Source organism: Neoarius graeffei, chromosome 22 (genome assembly GCF_027579695.1).
Source record: "Neoarius graeffei isolate fNeoGra1 chromosome 22, fNeoGra1.pri, whole genome shotgun sequence".
NCBI classification, from domain to species: domain Eukaryota; kingdom Metazoa; phylum Chordata; class Actinopteri; order Siluriformes; family Ariidae; genus Neoarius; species Neoarius graeffei.
In genome coordinates this window covers 6,007,933-6,021,103 of record NC_083590.1, presented here as the reverse complement: position 1 = coordinate 6,021,103, position 13,171 = coordinate 6,007,933, and the positions used below count along the sequence as shown (strand labels likewise).

General features: G+C 44.1%; 2 protein-coding genes across 4 annotated transcripts in view; both read right to left on the bottom strand.

Moving 5' to 3' along the window:
- The window catches only part of LOC132870553 (NACHT, LRR and PYD domains-containing protein 12-like), a 502,785-nt gene that overhangs the window by 154,753 nt on the left and 334,861 nt on the right, over positions 1–13,171 (bottom strand). The gene's annotated exons all lie outside the window — the stretch shown is intronic.
- LOC132870346 (uncharacterized protein CXorf38 homolog) overlaps positions 1–13,171 on the bottom strand; it is a 34,161-nt gene that overhangs the window by 20,437 nt on the left and 553 nt on the right. For 2 of the 3 annotated variants that reach the window (XM_060903977.1, XM_060903978.1), the window contains exons 1-2: positions 2,603–2,780; positions 1,139–1,264 (exon numbers count right to left, since the gene is read on the bottom strand). In XM_060903977.1, the coding sequence (XP_060759960.1) occupies positions 1,139–1,264; positions 2,603–2,779 (303 nt within the window). In that variant the 5' untranslated portion in view covers position 2,780. Of the gene's footprint in view, positions 1–1,138; positions 1,265–2,602; positions 2,781–13,171 lie in introns of those variants that run through there. The other variant, XM_060903979.1, reaches the window with a different exon arrangement.

Sequence of the window (13,171 nt, the reverse complement as noted above, 5' to 3'; positions counted from 1 at the left end):
AGAGAATGACGTTTACCTGCTTCCACCAGGATTGTTCTCTGACGTACGGAAGTACACGAAGCCCTCGTCTTTACCTGACTTCGGCCCACATGATCTGTATACCTATGTCGTTAAAAACCCATCGCCATACACAGGTATTGATCTGAAAGCGTATACGAGTTTGGATACCTACAAATATTTTGTGTCAGGCTGGGTAACATGCCTACATCAGTGGGTTGTCCCTGGAGCCGGTGGTCGCCATCTTATTACAGCTAAGGTTTGTTCACATTTTCATTTACTTTCGGTCCTCAAGATAAACAAAATGTTTATAAATGTCATTGAAATAACTTCTTAGTCTGTTGAGACAAGGCCCGTTATAAATTTGCTGTTACCAGGCAATGAACAAGAACTGTAATATTAGGGTCGGTGTAGTTGTAGCAGTGTATTAGCAACTAGCTGTTAGCACTAGCTAATGTCAACAACATCATAGCTGGTATGTTACTGTAGCAATGTTTACATTCAGTCATTTGGATGACTGTTAAAACCTTTCAGTCTCAAGTTTTTCCTTTACTGTATTTACTAGTTTACTGTAATTATGATCCGGCAGCTATTTACACCGGATCCAGTGTAAATAGCTGCCGGAGCGCGCTCCGGCTTGCTCCCCCTCAAATTAAGCAGCGCGCTCCGGCTTGCTCCTGGAGCAGCACTCCGGGAGCAAGCCGGAGCGCGCTGCTTAATTTGAGGGGGAGCAAGCCGGAGCGCGCTCCGGCAGCTATTTACACTGGATCCGGTGTAAATAGCTGCCGGATCATAATTACAGTAAACTAGTAAATACAGTAAAGGAAAAACTTGAGACTGAAAGGTTTTAACAGTCATCCAAATGACTGAACGTAAACATTGCTACAGTAACATACCAGCTATGATGATGTTGACATTAGCTAGCTTGACCTTCAAAATGGCGGACACCGGGGCGTCATGTGACCCTGTGACATCAGGTGAAAAACCTCAATACACTATGGACAAGTGAAAGAAAGGGTTGATGTATGAAAAATCGCTGACTGAATGTGGTGCAATAACTCATGAGGGTTACACAGGCAAAAACACAAACATTAAAATGAAAAAAGGAATACATGTGACCTGAACATTTCAATAATTTTACCTGAATTAGGCAATTGCCCTCTGTAAAGGCTTTAAAGTGCTTGCAGTGAGCCATGAAGTTCAGGATGGCAGAAATGTCGAACTGATCAAAACCGTGATGATCTTTTATTCCACGTATCATATAAGCCTGAGGAAAAAATCCAGATTAGCCGACATAAAATCAATGCAAAGCGTCCCATATAGGAACTCACCACCCTGAAACCCATTTTATCCGTCTGTGTGTGTGTCTGTATATATACACGTATCGATCAGTCATAACATTATAACCACTGACAGGTGAAGTGAATAACATTGATTATCTCATTACAACGGCACCTGTCAAGTGATGGGATAGATTAAGCAGCAAGAGAACAGTCAGTTCTTGAAGTTAATGTGTTGGAAGCAGGAAAAATGGGTGAGCGTAAGTGTAGAGGCTTGTTCTTAGTGAGACCTTGAGAAAAGTGCTATGGCTTACACTGACGAAGTCTCTGACCCACAGTAGTTGTTTCCACTCTCAATGTCCATGTGCCTTGTAATAAATCCACTTGAAACGTCTTGAAATGAAAGTTGAACTTTAATCCTCGTTTTAACAGTTACAAAACACACATGAACTAACTAAACTAGCTACTAATGAAATTAAAAGGTTGTAATGTCTGCCGGAGATGCAGGGAGCCGGGGAAGAAAAACTGCTCGCTTCCACGGCTCCTCAAGATCTGCAATGAGAAGCGCGAGACCGGTCCTATGGTAGCCGAGTTGGCAAGCTCTTAAAGCGACAGTACACCTTTTTAGTCTATGGATAACAGATAACCTACGCATATGAATTCTAATTCTTCGCATATGAATTATAATTCTAATTCTTCTAATTCTAACGGTCTCTAATTCTTCTAACCTTGCCACATATTATTCATCATTTTAATCATGAAATAAACTACTTATATGAAATTACAAATTCAAATGAAATTATTTATACTTTTAACATAAATTGTAATTCACATCTATATGAATTCTACTTTGACCGCTACAGTAAGGATCTGAGTGACTTTGACAAGGGCCAAATTGTGATGGCGAGATGACTGAGTCTGAGTATCTCCAAAATGGCATATCTTGTGGGGTGTTCCCGGTATGCAGTGGTTAGTACCAACCAAAAGTGGTCCAAGGAAGGACAACCGGTGAACCGGCGACAGGGTCATGGGTGTCGAAGGCTCATTGATTCACATGGGGCACGAAGGCTAGCCCATATGATCCAATCCCACAGAAGCGCTACTGTAGCACAAACTGCTGAAAAAGCTAATGCTGACACCTTTCTGTTTTAGCCAGCATTAACCTTTTTCAGCAGTTTGTGCTACAGTAGCTCTTCTGTGGGATTTTCTATAATCACCTGTGTATTTATACTAAAGATTAATACACAAGTGGTCTCGGGCTGGATTTTTCCTTTAATATGATCTCACTTGAGGAATGCGTGTTATGTGTGCTGCTCAGAACTCACCTTGGCCACTTCCCATTTGTGTGTAGGCCATAGCTGTGGCTGGCAGTTTTTCCAATGTATCTCATTATGCTTGTTGTTATGATTATCCAAGATCGCATCTTTCCACTTCTTACACTTATCACAAATTCGAACCTGTGGAGAGCCATGTTTATTTGAGAAACACAATTTCACAGACATACACCTGTCCTTCCAAATATTATACTCTCATACTACATGAACACAAAAGGTCTTTAAATTGGTTCTCAGTTATGGGATAAGAACATACACCATTACAGTGCTGGTGTATGTTCCTGGACAATAATAATAATAATGGACAACTGGTAGTTGTCCATTATTATTATTGACTATTTGCTAAAACAAGACCTATTTTGGAAAAGTCATACAGTACTTCATGTAATTTCTAGTGTATCCATGGATACACTAGATATGGATAGTCTATAATGAACAACTGCTCCAACATTGTGTTGATGTAAACCTAAACAGGGTCAGTGTAATGTAGAACTAATGGGTAACACACTTTGGCTTAAGGAGCACATACCATATTAGGAGTTAATTAAGGTCTGGTTACTTGTTTAATAAGCACTTGTAAAAGGTAGGCCTACAGAATTTTAGTGATCACTAATCACATTTACTGTCTCTGTGTTTGGTACACCAGCTGCACGATGGCACAGAGGAAGGTGCTCCAGGGGGTCATAAAGGACACCCAGAAAATAGTAGGCTGCCCTCTCCCTCCACTGGAAGAACTACACAGTTCCCGCTACCTCAGGAAAGCTCAACACATTCTGCAAGATTCATCACATCCGGGTCATAAACTATTTGAACTGCTGCCATCAGGTAGACGATACAGAACACTTAAAACAAGGACAAACAGACTGAGAAACAGCTTCTTCCCAGTAGCTGTCAGTACACTGAATGCTGCAAGCATCTAGATGTTTTGTATCGCATGGTTCCATCCATCCATCAATTATCTGTAGCCACTTATCCTGTTCTACAGGGTTGCAGGCAAGCTGGAGCCTATCCCAGCTGACTATGGGTGAGAGGCAGGGTACACCCTGGACAAGTCGCCAGGTCATTGCAGAGACAAACAATCGTTCACACTCACATTCACACCTACGGCCAATTTAGGGTGTATTCAGACCAGGATAGTTCGATAGTTCACTTGCTTTGGTCCAAACCAAATGTTTTTTTTATTTTTTCATTTTGGTGCGGTTCGCTTTCACACTGTACATTTTAGTAAGCGGACCATTGCTATTTACACAGCAGCTATTTACACTGGATCCAGTGATCTGCCACCTCTCTTGACTATGTAACAAAATAAAAAAAACCCAAATAATTAAATAAATAAATGCAAGTTTATTTAGTGTTAATGTCTGATTTTGATATCTGTCTTGTTGGTGATTTCTCTCATGAAACGACATCCACAAAATATCTGTTTGTATATTACGGAAAAGAAGGGTGCACACTTCCGTGGCCGCGGGAGGAAGACGCGCTGTTCAGGGAAAAAGAAGTGGAAGCGCTCTGCCAGCAGTTTTGCATCAATGACCCACGACATGTCATCAGGGCATTCAGGGAATTCAGGGAAAGTAATGGAGAATTCATCCCAGATGAACTGAAGGGCTTCTTGGCCGCGATCAACACTGTCCCTATCTCAAGTGCAGAGTGTGAGCGGGGTTTTTCGCAGATGAACTTAATTTGCAGTGCTATTACAATACATGCCCAGAAGCGCCCCCCCCCCTTCTTTTTTTTTTTTCACACCGGAGCCACTCATCCTCTGCGCTCCGGGACCTCCCACTTTACAAATTAAGCACTGGTGACAGTTCTGGCTCTTCACGCAAGACAGAGGAGGTCTGTGTCGGGATATTCGCCTTATCCATCGTAATAGATGAATTTCTTTTTTGCGTCGCTAGTACCGCCACTTTTTGAAAGAATGTCCCTGATTTTAATGCAAGTCTGACGGAGTTTCTTCACTTTTAGCCGACATTGTTCTGGGGAGCGCGTGAACCCCTTCTCCTTCATTTTCTCACTGAATACAGCAAACACGTCGGCATTTTTGTGTGTTCTCTCCAAAAGCTCAGATATGTGGACATCTGCCTATATATCCACAAGGGTACGCGTTTCTTCCTCAGCCCACGTTTGCCCCCTACTCATTTTTTGTACTCTGTAGTCTAGCCTACCACTGGTCTGAATGACTGAATGACTGTTGTAAGGTTCCCTTGACAACCAAAACAGTGTTTGCACTTTGCAGTGGAGTGTCAAGACTCTGTTTCCCATAATGCTCGACAAACGATGGAAGCTCCCGAGGTACAAAAAAGCAAAACTGTCAGATTAGGTCCGGTCTGCTTTCACACCTCCAAAAGATCCGCACCAGGGTTCCTTTGGTCCGGACCGAGTCCGACCTTGCAGCTCGGTCTTGGGCCGCTTGTTTGGTCCGGACCAGAGTTCGGAGGTTTGTATTCAGACCAACCTAAAAGGTCCGGACCAAGGGAAATTTGGTTCTTTGGTCGTTTGGTCCGGACCAAACAACGTAGGTGTGAATACGCCCTTAGAGTCACCAGTTAACCTAACCTGCATGTCTTTGGACTGTAGGGGAAACCGGCGCACCCGGAGGAAACCCGGGCAGACACAGGGAGAACATGCAAACTCCACACAGAAAGGCCCTCACCGGCCACGCGGCTCAAACCCGGACCTTCTTGCTGTGAGGCGACAGTGCTAACCACTACACCACATTATTTTTATATTTTGTATATATTTTATAACTTTTCCCCTTTTATGTTGCATCGATTAAGGTCTGCACTTTAATTTAATTTCGTTGTACATGTTATAATGACAATAAAGGTTTCTTTTTCTTCTGGGACTAAAAGATGCTTTCTACAAGTCTCATATTCTGTAAATCACTGAGCACAAATTAATCACCTAACCTTCTTTCTATAAAGTAAAAAATAATAATGCACTAAGATAAAAGGAAATCTATTCTTTATGCGTACAGCGCCCTCCACAATTATTGGCACCCCTGGTTAAGATGTGTTAAAAGCCTTAAAATAAATTCAATTTTTATCGCAGAAGCCTAATGTCACACTGAAAATTGTAGACAAATGTAACCCTTAACTCAAGTGAATTAAAAAAAATCCCTGACTAAGAAATAATTATTTTTCATAAAATCACCTGTTCCACAATTATTGGCACCCATAATTCCTAGAAAATAAATGTAATTGAAGAATTTCTGTCATTTCTACTGTAGTTTATAAAGTTGATCAGAGTATCTAGGAATCTTTAATTAGTAATTCATCACATCCTCTTTCCCTGGGGTATAAATATGATGTGACACAGAGGCCTATTTCTCTTATCCACTCTTCAACATGGGAAAGACAAGAGAACACACCATTCAAGTAAGGCAGATGTGTGTTGACCTTCATAAGTCAGGCAATGGCTACAAGAAAATAGCCACTCGCCTACACCTGCCCATATCTACAGCCAGAGGAATCATCAAGAAGTTTAAAACAATTGGAACAGCGGCAAACAAGCCTGGAGGAGGATGCAAGTTTATCTTGCCACCACGCACAGTGAGGAGGATGGGAAGAGAAGTAAAAAGTTCTCCAAAGCTCACTGTTGGAGAATTGCATCAAAGAGTAGCATCTTGGGGTCACAAAGTCTCCACAACAACCATCAGGCGCTATCTACATGCCATCAAGCTGTTTGGGAGGCATGCACGGAAAAAGCCTTTTCTCTACAACGTCTACGACAACTCCACTGAAAATCAATAAAACACAAGACGAGTGGAATCCTGTGTCCGAGTCCTTCCCTTTCAAGTGTGGGAAACCCACGATGCTCACATACACTTGACAGTATCTTTCCTGCTGCCCCCCCCCACATACACACTTACCCTAACCCCACTTCTCCCCCCTTCCTCTCTTCCCCATATCTTATTCTTTTATATTTGTATATGTAAATACTTAATTTATTTTAATTTATCTAGAAGTTTTCTCTATTTTTTTTCTCTGTTTATCTGTAATGATGCTGCTGGAATCTTAATTTCCCTGAGGGAACCCTCCCAAAGGGATCAGTAAAGTTTTATCTAATCTAATCTAAAATATAACACGGTCCTGCTTAACATGCCAAATATAACAGTAAAATGTACTGTCCTTAACCTTGCTACTTTGCTCCCTACAGAGGGGGACAGTGAACCACATGACTGCGTGGCACTTACTAACCAATTATGCTCCCCTAGGTTGGACCTCAAGGATGAACCACTCATGAATCCAGACATGAGTCTGTATGTGGATGGGTCAGCATCACAACACTCAGAAACAGGTAAAAATCAAGTTGGCTATGCTGTAGTTTCAGACAAAGAATTAATCACAGCAGGAGCATTACCTAGTCACTTGTCAGCTCAAGCAGCAGAGCTATATGCCTTGACGGAAGCATGTAAACATGCAACAGGTAAATCAGCCACTATCTACACAGACAGCAGAATGGGACATTGAAGAATAAACACTGGGGGAAGCGAGCCAGCACGGTTGTCAGGCTGAGGCAGTGGGGGTTACGCACTGCGCTCCTGTCTATTCACCTGGCTAACGTCCGCTCTCTGGCCAACAAGATGGACGAACTGCTGCTCCTCAACACAATCAACACGGATTTTAACAGATCTGCTGCCTTGTGCTTCACCGAAACCTGGCTTGGTGAGCACATCCCGGACACTTCTCTCCACCTGCCTGTATTTCACCTGCACCGAGCGGACCGCGAAACAGAACTCACGGGGAAGACGAGGGGAGGCGGAGTCTGCTTTTACATTAACGAAGGTTGGTGTACTGATGTCACGGTTTTAAACAAATCATGCAGTCCTCATCTGGAGACATTATTCATAAACTGCAAACTGTTTCATCCAAGGGTCGACCGATACATCGGCCGGCCGATGTATCGGGCCGATATTTGCGTTTTTTAAGTGTATCGGCATAGGCCGATTCGCATGTGGTTTGGCCGATCCGTGCACCCCCCGCATGCGCGCGCGTCATTTACAGACCAGCATCCAAGCCTTGGATTCCAAGGCCAGCTCTGTGTTGCCAGAAGACCCGCGATGCACGCTGTCGCGTCACCCCTCCCCCTCTGATAGTGAAGTGCACAGCCCCGAAAGCTACAGCCACGGTAAGTTTTAAACATTCAGAGCCTCTAATGCTTTTAAAATATTGTTTGAAACCACCAAATTTTATGTTCTCTTTATTACATGTGCCTGGAAGTTTATTAAGTTATTGAGTGGGTCAGAAAAAAACGGAAATCTGACGTGCGCATTTAATGCTCTACCCGCCAAAGTTGCCGAATTGTGACAGCTCGTGGTATTGAAAAAAGTAAGCCATCACGTTGAATAGAGTGAAAAATCTTGCTTAAACCCCTTTCCACTGGGTGGCAGACACGTTGAACTTCAGGCCTTTCTTAGAATTAGGACACCTCTTTGTACTTATTCGTCGACTATTCCCCTCCCAGGGCCGCATAGATGGCTCTGTTCCCTCCTTTAAGACTACACGCGGAAGTGGTGTCGCCCCGTCATTATTGGAACATAGAGCAGAACCGATGTATTGAGATTGTGCAAACAATTACACGGAATAAACACCCAAATACACTCCATAAGTAACTTGCCATGTTAGTTTATGTGTAATAACGGTATACTGTTCCCTCAAGGTGCGCAGGAATTTGTAATATCCCCCCGTCGTGTGTAGGGATTTATAAATAATATCCCTCGTCGTTTTGACAGTTTAATATGTATTAATTTTTAAGTGAATATAATACTGTATTAAGCAGACAATTAGTTGCTCAATGTGCTTCAGACATAATGGTTATTTTCCTATTATTCATGTTATGGTGTGATGAAAGGGTAAAGTATAATATATAATTTTTTAAAAAATTTTTTATAGTATATAATTAAAAAAAATTTTTTAAAACATTTTTTACCCATATTGGTCCAAAATATCGGCTTAAGAAAATTGGCAGTCCATATCGGCCATCGGCCAGTGGTGATGAGAAAAAAAAAAAAAAAAAAATCGGTATCGGCCATTAAAAAACCCGTATCGGTCGACCCTTGGTTTCATGCTCCGCGAGAGTTTTCCTCGTTTATTCTGGTTGGAGTCTCCATCCCTCCTCAGGCTTGTGTTCCTGAGGCGTTACAACACCTGGCTGACCAGATAAACAACGTAGAGAAAAAACACCCGGACTCTTTGCTCATTGTTTTGGGGGACTTTAACAGAGCAAACCTCAGCCATGAACTGCCAAAATATAAACAGCACATTAAGTGTCCCACCAGGGACACTAACACTCTGGATCATTGTTACACTGTTGTAAAGGCCTCATACCACTCTGTCCCCCATGCAGTCCCAAGGCTATCTGATCACTGCATTGTTCATCTTATCCCGACCTACAGGCAGAAGCTGAAATCTGCTCAGCCTGTGGTAAAGACGGTGAGGAGATGGTCCGATGAGGCCAAAGTGGAACTACAAGCCTGCTTTGACTGCACTGATTGGAGTGTTTTTGAGGCTGCAGCTTCAGACCTGCATGAACTGACTGATACTGTGACATCTTACATCAGTTTTTGTGAGGATGTGTGTGTGCCCACCAAGACCTTCCGCACATACAACAACAAACAACCCTGGTTCACTGCAAAACTCAGGCAGCTTCGCCAGGCCAAGGAGGAGGCCTACAGAAATGGGGACAGAGTCCTGTACAAACAGGCCAGAAACACACTCACTACGTTTACATGCACATAGAGAGAATCGAATTTCTGCCGTTGCTCGACTGAAATCGAAGTTCAAAATGCCATGTATACACCTTAATTCGGCTGAAATTGAACCGAACTTGATTTCTCGGAATCGAGCTACACGACCTAGATTATGCGATTTCTGCCGAGCTACTTAGTGCATGTATACCCTGTTGAGCTACGTATTCGAGCTACTTAGGCCCAATCCCAATTCTAATTTCTACCCCTACCCCTTCCCCTTCCCCTTGAAACTGAGCTACAAGGGATAGGGCTTGAAATTCAACCCTTACGTATTGGGATAGCCCTTCAACGATCGCATATGTCATCGCGTACCTCCGTCAGCGTTTACGTTAGCAAAACGCGACCAAATGCGTCATTGGCTGCGACCAGCCGCTACAGTCAGAGCCAGAGGCAGAACCAGAAATCTCTGCTGGCAGGGTGTAATTTGTTAACTAACACCACTGAATGGGATATCTTTGGCGCTTCGTGCACCACATCCGACAGAATGAGGTGTCAGAACACTCATGTAAACAATAAAAGCGAGAATAACAGAACAAAACGTACGCAGTCAAGCAACCGAAAACAATACTCACTCCCAAAGCTTTTTAGCAGCAGCTTGGATTTCAGAAATCGCTGCTCATTCTCAGCTCGAAAGCGAATCAAGTGGCGTGTTTCCTCTGGATAACAACTTAAAACACGTAAATAATGGAGAAAATACATTTATGACAATCTTTCGCCGCGGGAACCGCCATCTTTCTGAAATCCGCATGAAATCTCGCTGAAATCCGCATGGCATTGTGGGAAATCACTCAAACCCCTTCGTTCGGAGTCAGCTCCAGGAAAATCTCCGTTTGGAGGGGTACAGAAGCCCTACCCCTTCCCCTACCCCTCCGCGTTAACTGGGATTGGGATACCCCTACCCCTTCACGTGAACGCGCAAAATGGAGGGGAAGGGCCAAGGGGTTGGTCCAAGGGGTGAAATGGGATTCGGCCTTACTTCAGCACTGCCCCTTCCGGAAGTGACAAGACCACAAGGGAAACACAACAGTCTCGGTCGGCATGACAACGAATCATTACAACGGCATGAATCTTTTCTTTTTGTGGCATTGTTTGCACTGTTAAAATTTAGCTCACTTACTGTATCACCAAATACATCTGTACAGCTGTTGCATAGCTGTGAATTGTGTCGAAAAAACAGCCTCGGTCGGCATGACACTTCACCTTAGCCGCCCACTTTATTAGGAACACTTCTGTTCGTACATACAAACTACAAACACTCTTCTTAGAGTTTAGAGTTTATTTTATTTTTAAAAGGGACAGTGTACAAATTAAACATTATCCTTGTGGTCAGGACAGATGTCTGTCCCAGGTTATAGCAGTACATGCTAATTTCCGCCTGTAGTCACTTTGTTTATACTCTTGAATAGCTCTTCTTCATGACGACAACCGGAAGTGTACCAACACGATGGGGCGTGTAGCGCCACCTGTGGCTCGGGTGCACAATGCACCTCATAACAATAGCTCGATTTAAACACTGTGCATGTAGGATTGGATTTCTCTGGCACCCTGCTGGGACCTTCAGCTCGATTACCGACAGCAGCTCGATTTGGATGTGCATGTAAACGTAGTCACTGACAGAAGAGGTGAACGCAGAAACGAGGAGCTACGCTGAAAGGATCAAAAACAGCCTTTCAGCCAACGATCCGGCGTCAGTGTGGAGAGGCCTGAAGAACATCACCAACTACAGGAGGCCATCCCCCAACACTGCAATGAACCATCAACTGGCTGACGAGTTGAATGTGTTTTACTGCAGGTTTGACACATTCACACCTCTCTCCCCCAGACATTAAAGACCCATTTACACCCCCTGCTATTCTGCCTCCTCTCACCTCTGACCCCACACCAGCACTCAAGATCTGTGAAGAGGATGTTTGTCAGCTTTTTCGCAGACAAAAGATCAGGAAGGCACCCGGCCCAGATGGTGTGTCACCCTCCTGTCTGAAGGTCTGTGCTGATCAGCTGGCCCCAATCTTCACCCAGATCTTCAATAGATCCCTGGAGCTGTGTGAAGTCCCCTCATGCTTCAAATGCTCCACAATAATCCCGGTTCCCAAGAAAACCACCATCACAGGACTGAATGACTACAGGCCTGTAGCCCTTACATCTGTAGTCATGAAGTCCTTTGAGAGACTGGTGTTGTCACACCTGAAGGACATCACAGACCCCCTGCTGGACCCCCTGCAGTTTGCCTACCAGGCAAACAGGTCAGCAGATGATGCAATCAATATGGGACTGCACTACATCCTGCAACACCTTGACTCTGCAGGGACGTATGCCAGGATCCTGTTCATGGACTTCAGTTCGGCATTCAACACCATCATTCCAGATATCCTTCACACCAAGCTCACCCAGCTCACTGTGCCCTCCTCCACCTGTCAGTGGATTATAAACTTCCTGACAGGAAGCAGCAGGTGAGGCTGGGGAGCATCACATCCAGCACCCGGACTATCAGCACTGGCGCCCCCAGGGGTGTGTGCTCTCTCCACTGCTCTTCTCCCTTTACACCAACGACTGCACTTCAAGAGACCCGTCTGTTAAACTCCTGAAATTTGCAGACGACACAACAGTCATCGGCCTCATCCGAGACGGTGACGAGTCTGCATACAGACGGGAGGTTGAACGGCTGGTCTGGTGGTGTGGTCAGAACAATCGGGAGCTGAACACGCTCAAAACTGTGGAGATGACAGTGGACTTTAGGAGGAGCCCCCCCACCCTGCCGCCCATCACCATCACCAACAACATTGTGACTGCTGTTAAAACCTTCAGGTTTCTGGGTTCCACAATCTCCTGGGACCTGAAGTGGGAGACCAACACAGTCACCATCATCAAAAAGGCCCAGCAGAGGTTGTACTTTCTGCACCAGCTCAGGAAGCTCAACCTGTCTAAGGAGCTGCTGACACAATTCTACTCTGCCATCATTCAGTCTGTTCTCTGCTCTTCCATCACTGTTTGGTTTGGATCGGTCACCAAACAGGACAAGAAAAGACTGCAACGGACAATATGGTCTACAGAGAAAATTATTGGTGTCAGCCTGCCCTCCATCCAAGACCTGTACCTGTCCAGAGTCAGGAAACGGGCAGGTAACATCTCTCCAGACCCATCACACCCTGGTCACAAATTGTTTAAACTTCTCCCCTCTGGGAGATGCGACAGAAGACTGTATGCAAAAATAACCAGGCACAAGAACAGTTTTTTCCCCTCAGGCTGTCTCTGTGATGAACAGCTAAAACCGGACTCAAATATCAGTCACATTAACTGTGAAATATCTGCACACTCATACCATCATTCTGTGCACACTGTATATTTTTATATTTACTAATTCATCCTTGCACTATGCTGTCTATACGTATATTTACCCTTCTACATGTACATAGCTTTTTGTTTTTGTCTACACTTTATTTGTTTGTACTAAGAGAGCTAAGTGAAACCGGAGTCAAATTCCTCGTGTGTTCACATACCTGGCAAATAAAGTTAATAATAATAATAATAATAATTATTATTATTATTATTATTATTATTATCTCATCTCATTATCTCTAGCCGCTTTATCCTTCTACAGGGTCGCAGGCAAGCTGGAGCCTATCCCAGCTGACTACGGGCGAAAGGCGGGGTACACCCTGGACAAGTCGCCAGGTCATCACAGGGCTGACACATAGACACAGACAACCATTCACACTCACATTCATACCTACGGTCAATTTAGAGTCACCAGTTAACCTAACCTGCATGTCTTTGGACTGTGGGGGAAACCGGAGCACCCGGAGGAAACC